General features: G+C 33.4%; 1 protein-coding gene across 1 annotated transcript; it reads right to left on the reverse strand.

Moving 5' to 3' along the window:
• Positions 1-2,942: 2,942 nt before the first annotated feature.
• On the reverse strand, positions 2,943-8,545 carry LOC120067853 (serine/threonine-protein kinase STN7, chloroplastic). The gene is made up of 10 exons (XM_039019455.1): positions 7,845-8,545; positions 7,640-7,726; positions 6,626-6,748; positions 5,504-5,605; positions 5,020-5,188; positions 4,847-4,940; positions 4,390-4,483; positions 4,240-4,296; positions 3,472-3,885; positions 2,943-3,333 (listed from the first exon to the last, which is right to left on the reverse strand). Exons 1-10 carry the CDS (start codon positions 8,280-8,282, stop codon positions 3,172-3,174), a joined length of 1,740 nt encoding a protein of 579 aa, XP_038875383.1. The 5' UTR covers positions 8,283-8,545; the 3' UTR covers positions 2,943-3,171.
• Positions 8,546-17,973: the final 9,428 nt, after the last annotated feature.

A 17,973-nucleotide genomic window follows, 5' to 3' on the forward strand; every position in this document is an offset into this window, starting at 1 on the left:
TAAACTCTTTAGATGGAGCTAATCAACATTCGTTAACTAACGGGTCATTCCATTATAGTCCCGTAGTTGCACTCCCCTCACTATAGATATATTTGTGTCTATATGATATAAACATGATTAGTAAGTTAATCCTTCACAGGTTGTTCGTAATCTCGGCTGGGTCATAAAAACCGTTTTACCCCCGAGACTACATCTTATTCCTTAAGTTCCACTAATCCTCTGATGAACAATTGGTTTAAGGTCCAACCTATAAGCCGAACCCTTCTCGGGCGAATGAGAGGGTGGGGTCCCTTGTTCAAGACCTGGATTCAGTACTAAAGAGAACAACCTATCTATTATCCCTATAGGAGTGAATTCTGTCTTGCACCCTATGTTCCTAGCTATCCACCTGATCTTACCCCTGAAATGGGAAGCTTATTGGGCCAGCGATAATGAACTGCTCTCACCTATGCAATCTAAGGATAATTCCGAGTGAACAGAAGTTCATAGTTAGCTCAGGATTAAAATTAATTTACCTAGGTCATCAATTAACAAAATAGTCAGTTTTATACATTAAACGGCATTTAGAACATAAAAGTGATTATTTCATAGTTCAATCTTATGTAAACTCCTTATATAGGATGCCCCATTTTCAAGTCTCCACATGTACGGTTTAGGATCATATTGTTTGTACTAACTACAAAATGGGCCGCATCCATAGTGTCTCTAGAATAAGGCGTCCAACCTTATTCATATACTATAGACCATTTTGGCTATATATATTTGAACTTGATCCACATTTATGTCACTACATAAAGTTCAAACTTAAACTTAATAGCCTCGACACCTTAGTTTATTGGATTCATAAATATAGAATTTAAATTTACTAAAGATTTTCAATAACAGCTTTATTGAACATGAATATGATATTACAAACTACGAGTTTTAGGACATAAAATCCAACATGGGCACACTTATACTTAGCCAAATTTTGCCCTTCATAACCAAACTAGTTACATTTTTATTTTTAGTCATCAAAAGCCTTATTCTCAACACTTTAGGTATCTTCCTCCTCTTTTAATCATCCTCAAACTCCCTTAGAATATCCACTTATTTTCCTTATTATCTAAGTTTGACCTAACTCACTTAAGTAAGACTCGAGGGTTTACAGAAAAGCACGAGATTAGTTTATGGTCTAAAGAGAAAAATGAGAGAAAAGTTAAAAATGTGAGCTTATGTGAAAGAGCTAGTGAAGGTAGATCTATTTTATTTTCAAAGCAAAACTTTTTACTACATAAGGCAGCCCTAACCCTCATCCTAAAGACCCAAGCTATTATATAGCAAGAACCTATGAATCTAAGAAGTTAACACCTTCCTATACGATTTAATTCAAACATGAGAAAATGCTAGAATTAGATTATCTATCGATTGAAGATCTAGAAGCAAGATTGGAAAATCTTGTTCTAGATTGAGTCACTCCACAATCAACTTGATCAAAGTTAGATTGAATAGCTCACATACATTCTATGACAAGAATTGCAAAATTCTAAGGGAAAAGTTTCAAATATGAATCAAATTTCGTTCATAAAAATCTTAATCTCATTACAAATGAAGGATAGAAGGTTTTATATAGCCTTATAGAGATCCTAATGTATTTGATACAAATAAACAAAAATCAAAATAAAGGATTAAAGTTCTCTTCTCAACTTTCATCTTCCAACCACCTTTTAATGTAAACTCCATTAATGGCAGCAGCCATCTTCCAACTACCATATTTAATACATTTCTTCTATAAACATTGACTAGACATAAATTTTAATATTTAAAACCTAAAAATTAATTAAAGACAACAAATAATTCTAAGATTAAAATAATGAAAATTAGATAAAAACAACTAAGTTTACTAATGCAACTCATCAGTCCCGAATGTAGCTTTTCAAAGCCTCCAAATCTTCAACAAAAAAATTTTTAAACATTGCTCATAAAACATCTCTTTAACTTTATAGAAGAAAATTGTAGTGATGGTAAAGAAAGCTAAGATCATAAAAACAACATCAACAATCAGAAATCAGACGGAAAATTTCTAGGCATCTAATCTCAAAGAGTGGGCAAGCAAAGATGGGAATCATGGTGAGGGTGGCCTAAACGCTCATCTTCATCTTCAGACATAAAGTATATCAGATACACCTATAAAATTGAAATAATAAAATAGCAAAAATAAGATGTAAAAAAAAAAATCCGTTCAAAATTGACCTCACTTAGAGACTTAATTTCAATTTTTCTTCTGACATCTTAAAAGTTTCCATTGTCATTAGAAACTGTTAAAATATAATTCTGTTTCCTACATTTCAATTAAGAATTATGTCGGAGAAAATACTCCTAGATTATAGAAGTTATTAGACTTCGATAGTTATAATGATAGAATTTAGTTGTACGATTACAACCTGGTTTTGGCAATTCCTTTTTTCTAAGCCCCTAAAAAATGGCCTTTGGGTACTTATTCAAGCTATCCTTTTCCCTAAGCCCCTATTGAAAAAATAATAATAATAATAAAAAAATAAATAAATCAACCCCCAGGACTGGACGCCGACTCAAATTTCAAACATCCAAACAAAGACTTTCCCTTTTTGTCATTGTTAATCACCACAAAAAGCAACAGTATCACACCACATTGATGCAATAACAAAAGCTCATACTTGGGCCAAGCAGCTAAAACGCTAGCTCCAACATTAGAAGAACGAGCATTTTCGGAGACTAGCCCGCTTACTATTACCCTATGAAAGCTATTGTCTGATCCGCTTACTATCTGCTTACTTAAACCACTAAAAATATCACTACGGAACAGACTTGAATTTCACAATTTATTTAAATTCAAGGTACAATTTGATAGAATTGAACTATAAAATAAAGTTTGACCAACATGACCATGTAAAATGGTCCAAGAAATTGCATAAACTTCTCTGTTAGTGAAAACTTATCTATAATATATAGGATTCTGGCGAACAATACAGTTAAAATCAATGTTTTTACTGTCATAAGAGTTCATGCTTGTTTGAGAGACTTCTAGTACGTATCTTTTAGATTTCAGCTTCTATATCTTCACTTGTGTTTAGTTAGAATGACTACACAAAATTTACAACCAAAAGAAGGAAAAAGAAGAAAACTTGCAAAATATATACATACAAACTATCTTCATTCCTCTCTGGGAATCCACCTACTCCACCACAGGCTCTTGCCTCGTCGACTTAGCTCATCCATGCTTTCATTTAACGTTTTTAAGATCTTCCGTTGCAGTTTGAGAATCGAAGCCAAAGCATTTCTTTCAGCGCTTGCTTTCTTCTTCGGCTCCATTTCCTGCAAGTTCATAACGAGACAACAACAATCAGAATCTACATTTGAGAAGCTCGAAGAGAGAACCAAACTTTCCAAAACATTCTTTCATTTTTCTCACAGAAGAATGATTAAAAAAATAGATATTTTTCATAAACAGACTTTGAGCTCAAGAAGCTGAGCTTCAGTGAAGCCACCATCCTGCTCGGTTCCTGATTTTGCCATTAGCTGAATGACCCAATTAGCAGCTTCAGTGTAGTCCTGTTGTGTAGCTCTAAAGAACTGCAACCTCAGTTTCTGCACCAAGGACAGAGCTAATAAACCTTCCCTGTTAAAATATGGGTGAGCTAAAGCTGCTTTAGCACTTGTTCTTTGTCGTGCTTTGTATCGAACCATTGATGTCAGGAGTTCCCATCCTATTCCTTCATCTAAATTCAACAATTCAAAGCCCTTCCTTAGGTCGGAACTAGCACGAGGCTCTACGCTTTTCCTCCAGGCAACTAAGTCGTAGTCACATCTTTTCAACTGACGGTTGAATTGTATCAGGCCGCTGTCTGTCCGTAATGCTGGAAATGCCTGTGAGAAGAAACCCGATTACAAGTCGCAAATAAATGATATGCATCAACTAGAAGTTGAAACATCACCTCTTTGCTAGAAATCTATCAACATCTCAATATTGTCTACATTTGTTCATTTCCTGCATTCACGATTTGTTTCTAATAAAACTTCAATTTTTCATCAACCTACTATGTTGTGACTAATTCTTCAAGATAAGTGACTAACCATACAACATTTGATGTGATATATTTAATATCCGCCCATACATTGGAACTTTTTATATTTCAAGAAATAATTAGGCACAACACAAGAAACAAAGTTGGTAGACTACAATTATAACAATTTAGACAGTTAAGTCAGTGATCGACTTACCATCTGTAAGAAGATGAGACCGGCACTGTAGATATCAAATCTATCTGGGAGGTTCATCTGTTAAGGACATGACATATCATCAAAGTCAAAGACCATAAATGAAGCTTAGAAATTTTGGCATCGCCACATGGATGTTATACAATTCTGCACCTGCCATAGGACTGGGGAAAGTGCAGTTGCCACAGGAGCTGAGGGAGCAGACGGTGTTTGTGTGCTCATGATGTATTGCTCTGGGGCAGCATATCTTCAATGGAAGAACCATACATTTATGTAATAACAAACCAAAACTACTAAAAATATAAGTAATGAATAATTTGGACTAGCCACCATCCAGTTTAGTCATGCTTGTTTTTAGAAAGGAATTGGCATTGCTTTAAAATTGATCATGTGTCATCAGTGAAATAGACAGTACAGTCAAAGGATGATTATATGTATCTTTCTGACATTCGTTTTTCTCTAAAAAGAAACTTGTGCTAATAAGAGAGAGAATACAAGAGTATCGACAGGAACCAGTTTCATTTTCTATTGAAACAAGGAAACAATTGCAAAATGACGAAGAAATTCAGAGAATCTTTCCCTTCCGCCCCAATAGGTTCTGTGAACATACCTGGGGTCCAATAGAAACTCCTTTGGAATATAGTTAATGCCAACTCGCAAATCAGCAGCAGCTCCAAGATCAATAATTTTGAAAGTGCGAGATCCTGCTCAGGTTTAATAAAATGAGATAAGAAAAATGAATTTGAATCTAAGCCATATTTATTTGCATTTGCTGCTTTTAACCTTCAGAGAAAATGATATTCTGTGGCTTGATATCCCTATGCACAATCCCTGTCGAGTGAAGACTATCCAATGCAAACAAGAGCTGTCGCATAATTGTCTGAATAATTCTATTCTCCCTTTCCAACCCTTTGGGCAACCGCTGCCCCTCGCCGAGAATCATCCTCTCTACCTGACTTTCAAAGCCACCACTTAGCTATCTAATTTGGAAAGTTTTTAGTTACAGCAGTGATTTACATCAAACTAACTCCTTATTCAAATCCATAAGTACTTGGCTAGAATTTTTTATTTTACAAATGAATCTCCATTGACAACTATGAACTCTCAAACATAATGTGACAGAAAAAATTCTCAAGTATTTACTTCCAAGCCTCCTCCAATAGGGGGGAAAAAAATTGTTTTCCGAAACCTCCAAAAACCATATATTGTCATACTAATTAGTTCCAACAGCATTCTAAGAAAATAACAGCCGAGAGAAAGTACCAACATTATAGGGAAACTCTTTGCTTTGCATTAAATCTGCCAATGTAGCTTCCCCTTCAAACTTCCATATGAGCCAATATTCACCATCTCCTTTCTTTGAAGAGTTCTGGGAGTAAATTCAACATTATAGTTAAAACAACAGAATAACTCCAAAATATATAATGGTTATTTTGTTATTTTATGTAATAGCAAGTTTTCGAAGTCCTAGGCTACATTTGATAACTACTGTACTATTTGATTTTCCCTTTCTACAAACATTATCGAAATCTTAGCCATATTTTACAAACACAGACTTCCCATTACAACTACTTCTAGTTTTTCAAATTTACCAATATATTATATTTGGAATACTAGGAATTGGGAAATATAAAAGGTAATAGTTGCTGAAATGCATTCGGGAACCGGATCTGTTTTATAGGTCGTGCAATTGTATCCTTGAGTCCTAAGGGTGAGGATCCCTAATCCTAAAATGGGAGGATCAAAAAAGAAAAATGTCTTCAATCTTAAAAAGTTGATAGACACTATGTGTTGCAAAATCATCCCTAATCCTAAAACGGGAGGATCAAGAATGGAAAGGCCTCAAATGTTTAAGAAATGATCGGGTATACTAACTTAGTTTTAAACACTAAAAACCCAAAATAACTATGAAACGGGCAATTAGTAAAATGATGTCCTAAATTTGAAGGGTTAATATAGCCAATGGATCGATGTGAGAAAGCCTTTTAATTGATAGGTGATCCTTCCAAAGGATCCTTACATTCTCCTTGAAGTTATTTTATTGGGCCATCCATTCAGATTGCAAAAGGAAATTTTATGGACGAATCTCATTCAGGCTTTTTTGTGGTCAATATGGAAAAGAAAGAAAGCATAGGACTTTTGAATCGAAAGAGACTACTTATAGCATTTTTTTTATGATGTCCTTTATCTTGCCTTTTTTGGTGTAATGTGAATTCTCTCTTCTCTTCCTATTCTATTTTCTCTCCTTTGTCCAATTAGAAATGTTTATAGTAACTTCTTTGATTGGAGTTTCTTTTTCCCCCTATTTTGTAATTTCATACATTAATGAAATTATCTCTCATCAACAAAAACAATAGTGATAAAAAAATAAAAGCCAATGTAGCAACACCTCAAGGAAGCCATACACAAAGTCTGCACAGCTATTAGCACAAGCACGTCGAACTCGCTCGTTCATCCAAATTTCAACTGCACCATACTCGGTAGCCTTTTTCAAGACAAGGTCACCTTCCTTCTGGTAAAATCAGAAAATGACGTTTTAACACATGTATACATGCATTCTTTGCACATTCAGTAGCTAAAGCTAGCATTCATTTTATGCTTATGTCTTCCTCAAATAATACTAAAATCGTAAATCAACAATTATTATGATGATGATCATTAAACAAGTAATAATTTTTCATGGCATATAATTTCATAGTTAAAAGTGGTAATTACAATAGAACTTTTCTTGAACCATGCTTTACCAAAAGCACTACACTCAAAAGTCAAAACTCTCTTCTTTTTTTCTTTTTTCTTTTTTTTAATAAGAAATCGAAGTTTCATTAAGAAACATGAAAGGATATACAAGGCCATACAAAAAATAAAATTAATAAATAATTCACACAAGACGAGCCCCTAACCCTAAAAAATGGCCTCAAATCCAAAAGAATAGCACCTAACTGATAATTACAGAAGACCTTAGAAGCCACCACCCACAAGAAAGTATAAAACCTAGTATTTTCCAGAAACGCCTCAAGACGATCAACCCCTCTACAGGTCCTACTATTTCTTTCAATAACACCACAAAATCAAAAAAATAACAACAAATAAATACAATTTCCCCGTGTCCTTAAAAGGAGGGAACAACCACAACCTCCTCCAAAATGGATCTTCAATTCCTATTACGAACAAAAGAAACCCCAAAGGAGTTCAAAAGCGACCTCAAATCAACTGCAAAAGTGGCAACTCCAGAACAACTGCTCAATATCCTACACTCAAAAGTCCAATTTAAATTTCATCTCAAATTCATTCTTAATGTAGAATAATGACTAACTTAAATAAGGTGCTCGTAGAACAATCATCTGAGAGAACAAATTAACTTAAAATGAGAAGGGATGTAAAACATGGCAAGCTCCGAGTGTACCTTGTCTGTAGGGTTTTTAGCCAGTGACACTCTATAGACCACACCAAACGCTCCTTCTCCCAACTTCTTTCCCAAAACAAAATCATCCTGCAAATGAAAAACTTCATTTCCTTAGCGTTTTCCCATTTCAACGACTAAAATTCTCAACAAGGATCAGTCACCAAAGAAAATTGCAGATATAAAAAGAAACTAGTCATTGGCAAACCTTTCTGAAAGTGGGTCTCAAAATCCTCTCAACAAATGCAAGAATAAACATGTCAAAGAAGCCAGGAGCCACTCCAGGAGTGGCCCAGAGATAAGAAAGAGTGCCCAAAGCCAAAATAGCACCAGGAATTGTGAGGGTTAAGCCATTAGACTTAGGCAAAGTGCTTCTGTATATGATATCACCGCACTCCATCACCGTACAAGGAAGCCCCACTCCCACACCCACAAAGAGATTATGAACCACATCGATCAGCTCGGCGCCCAGAGCCGAAACCAGTACCCTTCTGGGATTCTGAACGGATACTCTCCAAAGATAGGCCGATTTGTGTTTGAAGCTGAGCTTCTTCCCGATAAATGGCGAAATGGGTTGTTTCAAATGGCTCAGTTGGAGGTTGGTCACTCCAATACTAACCCCACCTGCTGCAGCAACGGCGGCCATGGATGAAAAGAGTGAAAGGGGTAATCCGCAACGGGGAAAGGATACGCCAGGGAACAGATACTGGCGCTGATTGAATTAAGCTTTGATTTGAATTTCGACCACAAGTGTATCGAAATTTCATTTTTGGATTTTTTTTTTTATTTTGTTGAATAATTTTCAGGTAGTTTGTGATTATGTGGAGGTGAATCGCTGGGTTGGATTGAAGAAGTGATAAACACCACAAAATACAAATGAGAATGAGACGCAGAGTTGCGTATCTGTAATTTGGTATTCTTCGTTTTCCAAGTTCATTATTAAACTTTGGTGTCGTCTACTCTTATGCGCGTCCACGCTTGGCTTATGTGTTGCTAACTTCTTATGGTCCTTCCTTCTCCAACCCTTTGGAGTTTGGACTACACAAATTATCTTCTCTAGAGTTGAAATTTTTGACACTCAACCCATATTTGTTCAAATAATAATGGTAGTAATGATCATAATATAAATGTTAACTTCTGATCTAGCTAATAATATAATCTTTAATACATTGAATTATATTTCATTGGCCGTCTAAAAAAACTAAACTAGTACGATTTGTTTATGGGCCTCACTTAAAATTTTGTGAAAGTAATTTTCGAGTAAGCAATAAGACATTTCATAAAAACTTCTGTTTAAGTAGAAAATATGATAAGTTTATGAGAAATTGTAACGGGTAGCAAAATATATATATGTATTTACAAATCTAGCAATAGTTTTTTATACAATAGCTCCAGATGGAATGATAGTGTATAATGCTAAAGTCAAGTGTTGAGGGATTATAACTCTTACATGAAACTTAATTTACATCTAATATACAATTGGTTGATTAAATCAATAGTATGACCATTGAATTTGAAAATTAAAATTTATGAATAATGAGATGTTGGTGTATAAAGTTTAAAATTTGATCTTTTACAAGATACACTGTCTCATACAGGGTTTAGAGAAATCCATGTATTTATCCTGGGTTGTGTAAATTGGACTACAAAGTAATATTTTTGCTTTTGAGGCAATAATTTGCATAGCCATAATATATCCTTAAATATTTGAAAGTTGTTTCATATATGAATTAGTTTATCCACTTTATGAGATAGTGTGGTGCAAGAACCTAGTAAAGGATATTTGTAAACACCAAGATGTAGGAATAAAAAAAAATTAAGAGAAACATCATGGTGGTGACCAGATGGTATTTGTTGACATAATAGTTTGAATTATATAACGGGATTCTTTAGGCTAAAGTGTGAAAGGATCTCCTAGAAGGTCTAGAACTACGAGACATGTCTCCAATAAGATATGCTAACATGTAACAGAAGCAACATAATCAATAAGCACTCTAATTACATTTAATCTTGAGTTCTAAAAGCATATTAAAACACATTTTTCAGAAGTGTGTTTCAAGTAACATACCTTTGATGAATTTCCTCCAATCCAAGTTACTTCTTCAAGTAATTCCAGCTCCAATTCCTCAATGAACCACCCAGAGATTTTCTCTACTATTATCAGCCTTAAATTTGAGTGGTGGAGCTCAAATTAGAGTGAATTTTTGTGAAGGAAGTTGGAATGATTTTCAGATGAAGAAGTCAGCAGCAGCAAAAAAACATTCTTTTCCAGCTCTCTCTCTAAATCTGCAGGAATGGAAGAGTTTTTATGTTTAATCAACATGCAAGCCCTGAAGCATGGCACTTCAATTAGCAAATCAAGTGTGCTAGGTGTGTAATTTAAGAGGAGAACACCTCCTGCTTAATAAGATTGTGGATGTATCCACTAAACTAAAAACTAATTCCCATTTTACATCCAAATTTTAATTAATTCAAAAATTAACTAAAAAATTTAATTTAATTCATTCATAATTAATTAAATCTAAAATATCAAAATTCAACTTCTCAAATTGAATTGAAATTGAAAATTAATTTGGTTTTTAATTAACTAAATAACAGTTTTAATATCAAATATTATAATCACACATCTAATTTTAAACATGAATCCTATTCATGTAATTAATATCTAAATCAATATTTGAAAAACTCTCCAATTTCGTTTAATTTCGATAAATTAAAAAAATATTGATTAATTATATCGAATATAATTGTACAAACTCTAATTTGAATTTGAACTATTCAAATTCAAACCCTAATTTCAATTTGAACACTTCAAATTGATATCATTCCAAATTCACTCGATTTATTAATTCAAGGTGTTCATGTTTTACGAGCTAGTAGAGGGACTTATGGACCTACAAATCATGAGCTCCAATGATTTAAGATTAATCGGCTAAAACTCTTTAGACCAAATTAATTAGTATTAAGTCACATCACTGTAGCTCGATAGTTACACTCTCCTCACTGTAGATATATATGTGTCCACTTGATTTAATCATAAATAGTAAGTTGACCCTTTACAGGTTGTGTTGTAATAACGGTTGGGTCAATATGTTGTACCCCTAATATATTATCTTGCTCCTTAAGTTCCACTAATCCTCTAATGAACAATTGGTTTGTGATCCAATCACTAAACCGGATCCCTCTCGAGCCTATGAGAGGGTGGGACCCCTTGTTCAAGACCTACATTCAGTACTTAAGAGAACAACCTTTCTCCGATCACTAAATCGGGTAGTCGTGAATTCCGTCTTGCACCCTATGTTCCTAGTTATCTACCCAGTCTTACCCCTGAAATGGGAGGCTTATTAAACTTGTCCTATTGAGCCAACCCTCACCTATACAAATCTAAGGATAATCCCGAATAAACAGGAGTTTATAGTTAGCTCAAGATTAAGATCAAGTTACCTAGGTCATCTAAGCGAAATAGTCAGTCTTAAACAGTAAACAATGTTATAAAGTAAGAGTGACTTATTTCTTGGTCCAATCTTCCGCAAACTCATTGCATAGGACGCCCCCACTCCTCATGTCAATATAGGAACAAATTAGGATCACTTCGTTTGTAGCACCATTATAACAAATTGTAACAATTGCGTAGTGGATCGCATCCAATAGTATTACCTGAATAAGGCACCCAATCTTATTCGTATACTATAGACCATTTTGGTTATTTACTCAAACTTGATCCATCTTTATGTCTCTACATAAAGTTCAAATACGCATGTAATAGCCATGGATATTGTCACATCCCCTTCCAGATTATCCTTTTAATCTGGATAAGGATATGACCGTGGTAGTTACTAACCCTACTGCCAGTACCCACCATCAAAGCCTTCTAATCTAAATACCAACTTGTTTAACACATTAGTAGTATATGCATACAGCAAGCCTCCCTCAAGGTTCTACAAAGATACATAAACACATGCATATAACCATGACATAACATCTACGGAAAAATATTCACAAACGCCCTAAAACATTCCTAACAAAGTCCTAGTCCCTCTCAAAACATGTGTACATAAACAAGCCATCAACCTAAGTTCTTTTGAACAAGCCGGGCTTTTCAGTGGCAAACAGCAGCAGGATCAACCTCGAGGATTCTGACCGCTACCTAAAAAGGAAAACATTTGAAAACGTGAGCTAGAAGCCCAGTGAGTGACTTAATAAAAACATAAATCTCATGCTTAAACTGAAAGCTCGAAAACATAATACTGGAACTAAAATATACCAAGCAAACGTGTACACAAAACCTTTAAAACCACCATTAAACATCATTATTCCTTAGTTGAGAACAAGCATACATCGCTCTAGTTCCCAACGTCTGTTACCGGCCAAGAGACCTATACTTCGGCCTCCTTTTGCTGGTATATAGCCTAGGAGACCCATACTTCGGCCTCCCTTGCTGGTATATGGCCTAGGAGATCCATACTTTGACCTCCATTTGCTGGTATGTGGCCTAGGAGATCCATACTTCGACCTTCCTTTATCCTTAGTTTAGAGTGAACTACTAGATCTAACCCTTAACGTCAACCTTAGTCGGGGAGAACCCTTTTGCTCAATCCCTCAACGTCAACCTTAGTCGGGGAGAACCCTTTCGCTCAATCCCTCGACGTCGTATTACCAACGTGCACGTGGTGTTTTCTATGTATCGTCAACACCTTCGGTACATTTATTCAAATACCTTCCTTACCTTCAATATCCGACTCACTTAAACTATCAAGTTCTCGAAGAGCATTAAAAGAATAGTTTTCAAATATAGCATAGAAAACTCTTTAGAATACCTTCCCTACCTTCAGTATCCTTCTTCATTATGTTTAGAAATACCAATGTATGTACTTTGACAACCTTAGGTATTTAAAGCATAGTACATCAGCACTGTCATACCTTAGATACTTAGCTAGGATACTTTCTCATTGTCTTTTAGTATCCGTCATATAACTAATCACAAACATTTAGTTGAACACTAAGGCTTAGTGCTCAAATCATCAAACTAGTTCATCATGAAAACGGAGTTACTAAAACATGCTGAAAGTATTTAGACAAGATAACATATTTAAATCGTGTCAATTTTCATGGAAAACATGCTTTTCTTAGCATGAGAAATAACTTCAAAGAAATCATAGTTTCTAAATCATTAAAACATTAAATCATCACATAGTCACTCACAGCTCGTTGCCCTCTTAACGAGTTATACGCCTCTTCTAGCTCTTCTTGGCCTGAAAGGACATAATTCCCGGTTAACTACTTAGAATTCTTAGCAAAATACCTCAAATAGTTCATTTACTAATGGAACTTTCACCATCAAAGACAGCTTTACTAGTGAAATACTCATCATGAGTAAATTCTTTCTCATGAGCGAGATCAAGCTTTTCTTGGCAAACTTTCATCCTAGCGATATTAACCTTACCAACGAGATTCAGTCCAATTTCTAGCCAGATTTCCTTCTTGAACGAGATCCTCAGCATAAAATTAGCGAGATTTTCTTCATAAGCAAGATCCTCATTCTCCATATCTCGCTATAACTCTCCATGGTGAGTTGTTTGCTTATTCTCCCAAGTAGCTGTCTGCTTATGCCAGATTCTCTGTTACAACTTCAAAAATTCATAACTCAAAATCCATACCTCTTTTGAAGAAACTTCCTTCTAAAAACTTGTTTAGAATTGAGTTAATTAAAATTTCAGCCAAAAATTACTTATAGTTTGGCCTAGAGCTTCCAATCTTCACCTCGGGCCCTGATTAATCCGAGATTCTGCCTCTTTTGCTCTTTCTTCACTTTTGTTCTTCTCCTCCTGAAATCTTTCTCCAGCAAGACAACTTCGAAAACTAGTTTCTCCCAGCTTTCAAATGACACTAATTTTACTAATTTGCTCATGTAGATTGCTGAAACCAAGCTTTCGAAATTCCTCTTCTTTTTAATCTTCCTGCCGCCTCCCGAATTCAAGGATTAACCGCCACGTGCCAAACCAATAAGTGAGCTTTCTTATTTTGTGTTTTTCTTTTTCTTTCTCTATAGCTCCTATAAATAACATGGATTTTCACTTATTAGATATGTAATATATCATTCTTTTGGCTAAACATGCTTGTTTAGGAAACTTAGAATTCGGGGTTTACACTTAGTTACACAAGAGCTTATTTCTTCTTGCTTCCATCCTCTATCCCTCCTTAAACATGGCTTCATTTAACTCATTAGAAGATATTATACTACTTACTCTTACTTAAAGTAATTAGGGTTCGGGTTTTACAGATATTAGTTGATTGGATTTAGTTTTTATAACTGTAATTTATAGATTCAATAACAACTTTATTGAAGAAATGTTAAATAACATCTTTATTGATAATAAAATATATTTAACTTTACAAACTACGAGTTTTAGGACATACAACCCAATAGTCTCTAGTGTGCTAGGGCAAGTGAGAAAGGAGGTTCGGTATAGAGTATGTCCTAGGATACATGTCTCACCGACTTTAGTGCAAGTGCAAGATTATTGGGATGCATGCCCTTAAGCCTCGTAGTTAAGAAGTTATTTGAAATAATTGTTGATTATTTTATATATGCAATTATCCATTGAGGAGAGATCCAAGGTTATTTTAATTCATTCGAACAGTATGTTATGATATACAGATGGATCATGTTCAAGTATTAACCTAAGTGATATGTATGGATAAGATTGGGTGCCTTATTTTAGTGACACTACGGATACGACTCACTTTGTAAATGTTACAAGAGTTAGTATTACAAACGATTTGATCCAAATCGTTCATGTGGAGACATGCGAGTGGGGGTATCCTATACAAAGAGTTTCTATAAGACCGGACCACAAAATGATTAATCTCTCTTTATAACATTGTTTATTTAACTTTTCATAGGATGACCAAATGTAACCCATCTTCAACCCTGAGTGAGTTATGAACTCTTGTCTATGAAGACAATTATTTGACTTATATGAGTGAGTAGCCTGAATCGCCAATTCAATAAGCTTACCATTTTGGGAATTTGTCTGAGTAAGGAGCTGGAAACATAACTACACAAGATGAAATCCATTCCTTCCAATCTTTAGAGTCAGTAGATGAATTGCTCCCTTAAGTGTTGACTCTGGATCTTGAACAATGAGCCTCTCACTCTCACGGTTTTGTTTATGATAGGACAAATGATTAAAAATCGCGATATTTCGTTGAAATATCGTCAAAATATTGTCCAAAATCGAGGTACATATAGAGATATCAATGGTTAATGTCTTATATATATATATATAGAAGATGATATTACCGATATTTTGCTGATATCGCCGATATTGTGGTGATGTATATATATATTTTAAAATTCTACAACATTTATAGTTATAAGATATATTCACCTTGATTTATTTATCAAGTATTGTTGTTGTCAGGTTGGTAGAGTGTCATTCCAATAACCCTGAGCATCCAAGCCTGAATCCAGCTTTAGATTTTTTATTCATTCCCATCCTTATTTCCTCTTACTTTTTTTTTTTTTCAATTTTTAATCTCTCAACGTATGCTTAACTTTCCTTTTTATTAAATATGATATAAATTTTATTTTTATATTTTTTAGTTTGTTTTTCTCTCTCTATAATTCATAACCATCTTCTCTCCTCTTATCTGTTCTTAATTCTCTAATTGCATATCTTTTTTTAATTCTCTCACTATATATATACTTTTTTGATTTTGTATATTATATAATTTATATTTTGTTGTTATTTTTTTCTAGTTCATAATCCCAATCCTCTCTTTACCTCTCCTCTATTTTTCCCTTTTTTTAATTTTTAATTTGATTTTCCTTCCTATAATATATTGAAAATACACATTTTTAGAAAAATATTGATGTTAAACTAGATTGATTTTACTTCTGAACTAAATCGATCATACTTGATTATAAACTATGCCACTAATTCACTTAACTAACTCTTGAATTAAATATTCAGTTCATAATATTATTTCAATTTTCGGTATTATCTATTATCATTACCAATCATATTTAACTTCTTACTCATGTCACTTCTTTCCTATTTATTTTCAAGTTTTTTTCATTACACCTCATTTAGCTCTTCTCTCCATTTTTTCCTTTTTATTCCATCAATATATTTTCTATTTCATGTTCTAACTTTGTTTATTGATTATTCTATAATTGATATTTTTTAATAAGTAAAATTTATAGTTATCTTCCCTATCTATTCTTTTTTAATTTATTCGCTACTTTCGTTTTCCATTTTTGTTTATATTGTATAATATAATTTATAGTTTTTGTTATTATATTATTGTTGGAATATCCAATAAAATCATGTTATTGTTGAACTATGAACCAAGTAGTTGTTGATCCAGATTTTAATTTACAAATTATTCTAGTACAACATTTGACATTTATTTGTATGACCTAGACTTTATTAATGAAACATTACATTTATACTATTTTTTCAATCTTCACTATTATCTATTATTCTATTATCAATCGTATTTGACTTCTAATTATTAATCTATATGCTTAAAGTTATAGTTTATTACTTAAATAAGTTTGTTCTAAAATTTTACTAAAAGGAATTCACAATATTTTTATAAATTTCCACGATATTGGTGATTTTTCTTAAAATATTCGTCGATATATTTGTAAATCTGAGTAACGATATTTATACCAATAAAGATATTTTCATCCTTGGGTAGGACCATAAACATGTTCATTAGAGGATCCTGGGACTTAAGAAGCAAGAGGTAATTACAGGGATAAAACAGTAATTTGACTTAGCTATAGTTACACTTAGTTTGTGAAGAGTTGACTTTCTGATAATTGGTTATATTCATCGACACAGAAATATATATGTGATTGTGGGTCTTTAGTGGAGTGACCCACAGTTAATGAATGTTAATTAATTTAATTAAAGAGTTTAATTAATTAATCTTGTATCATTGAAACTTTTAATTTGTAAACCCATTAGGTTCCCTTGCTAGCTCACTAAGGATAAAACCATAATTATTTAGTTTTAGATTAATTTGAATTGTTCAAATTAAATAAGAGAATACAAATTAATTGTATGAGATGCCATTAATATAATGTATATGGATACGTTATAATATATAGTTAATTTGAATGAGATTCAAAACTAAACTTTATAATATGAGAGAGATATATACCTGAATAAAGTTTAAATATTAATTATATAAATGAGATTCATATAAAACTATAAGTTAAAATTAATATGAATGAGATTTATATTAAAACTATATGTTATGAGAGATGACTACATTTGAATATGATTTAACTATTATTTTAGTTACATGTGTGATATTTAACTTAATGGTTAATTAAATATTAATTCATTGTTATTGTTATTTATTTAATTATATTTAAATTAGATTTAATATAAATTATATAAGATTGGGAGTTATCTAATGAGTTAGTGGAGGGGAGTTATAACTCCTCCAATTAAGTCCATTTTTTTACTTACTAGAGTTATGTAGAGAAGTTGAAAAAAAGTATATCATTGCAAGAACTCTCTACATTCTCACAAAAGCTCTCTCCCTCGAAAGGATTTTACAGAAAAAATTTCTTCTGTAAAATTATTTGTCCCTCTCTAAAAGTTTGGATTCCACCATCCGACTTTTTTTTTTCCAGATAATAGCAAGGTAACACCAATGGTAGTGTCCCTTTAGTTGGTTCTTGATCGACAAAGAGGTTTGGAGTTTATGAGAGGTCGTACGGGAATCATTTTCGTTGAAGATGGTCTTCAAAGGTAAGATTTCTTTCCCTTTAAAAGCATGCTCAATTAATACATTTATATTTCTCTGTATTTTTTTTGTAAGTTTGAAATGTAAACCAAAAGCACTTGTGTTCACGAGCTTCCATTACGAGATTTGATCCCTTCTGAAAAAGCTTGGGAGAAGAACTCAAAAGAGCCTTCTTCCAGCACACCGCCAGCACCATCTCACTTTGCAATCGATGCTCATCAAGCAGCTGAAAAGCAGGAGACTGCTCAGACAATCAATCTCCATCCCGACCACCATTATCTTTTCATTTTCTAGTCTTTCACTTTATATTTTTATCATCTTGTAATGGATGCTCAAATATTACAATACATCATATTTTCCACTATCATTATGTCCACCTTCACTATTTGTTCTTCCATGAGAGCTTAAACTTTTAGAGGGTTGGGATGACCAAAATGTGTTAATGGACTTTTTATCAACAAGTTGAAAACAAAAATCCAAAAGAAATCTTATCCAAAATTGTTGTTGCCGTGTGTGAGCAGAGTGATGCCATGTAGCTCTAAAATTCTTCAAGTGGGTAAGATCTC

The sequence above is a fragment of the Benincasa hispida genome, chromosome 12 (assembly GCF_009727055.1).
Source record: "Benincasa hispida cultivar B227 chromosome 12, ASM972705v1, whole genome shotgun sequence".
Lineage (NCBI taxonomy): Eukaryota > Viridiplantae > Streptophyta > Magnoliopsida > Cucurbitales > Cucurbitaceae > Benincasa > Benincasa hispida.

Bases quoted from the DNA above. Each gene is read 5' to 3' on its own strand.
- LOC120067853 (XM_039019455.1), bottom strand. From the start codon at position 8,282: ATGGCCGCCGTTGCTGCAGCAGGTGGGGTTAGTATTGGAGTGACCAAC. The intron at 3,886-4,239 runs GTAAGTCGATCA...TTCTTCTCACAG, and splicing joins GTCTCATCTTCTTACAGATG to GCATTTCCAGCATTACGGAC. The intron at 3,334-3,471 runs GTCTGTTTATGA...ATGAACTTGCAG, and splicing joins CTCAGCTTCTTGAGCTCAAA to GAAATGGAGCCGAAGAAGAA.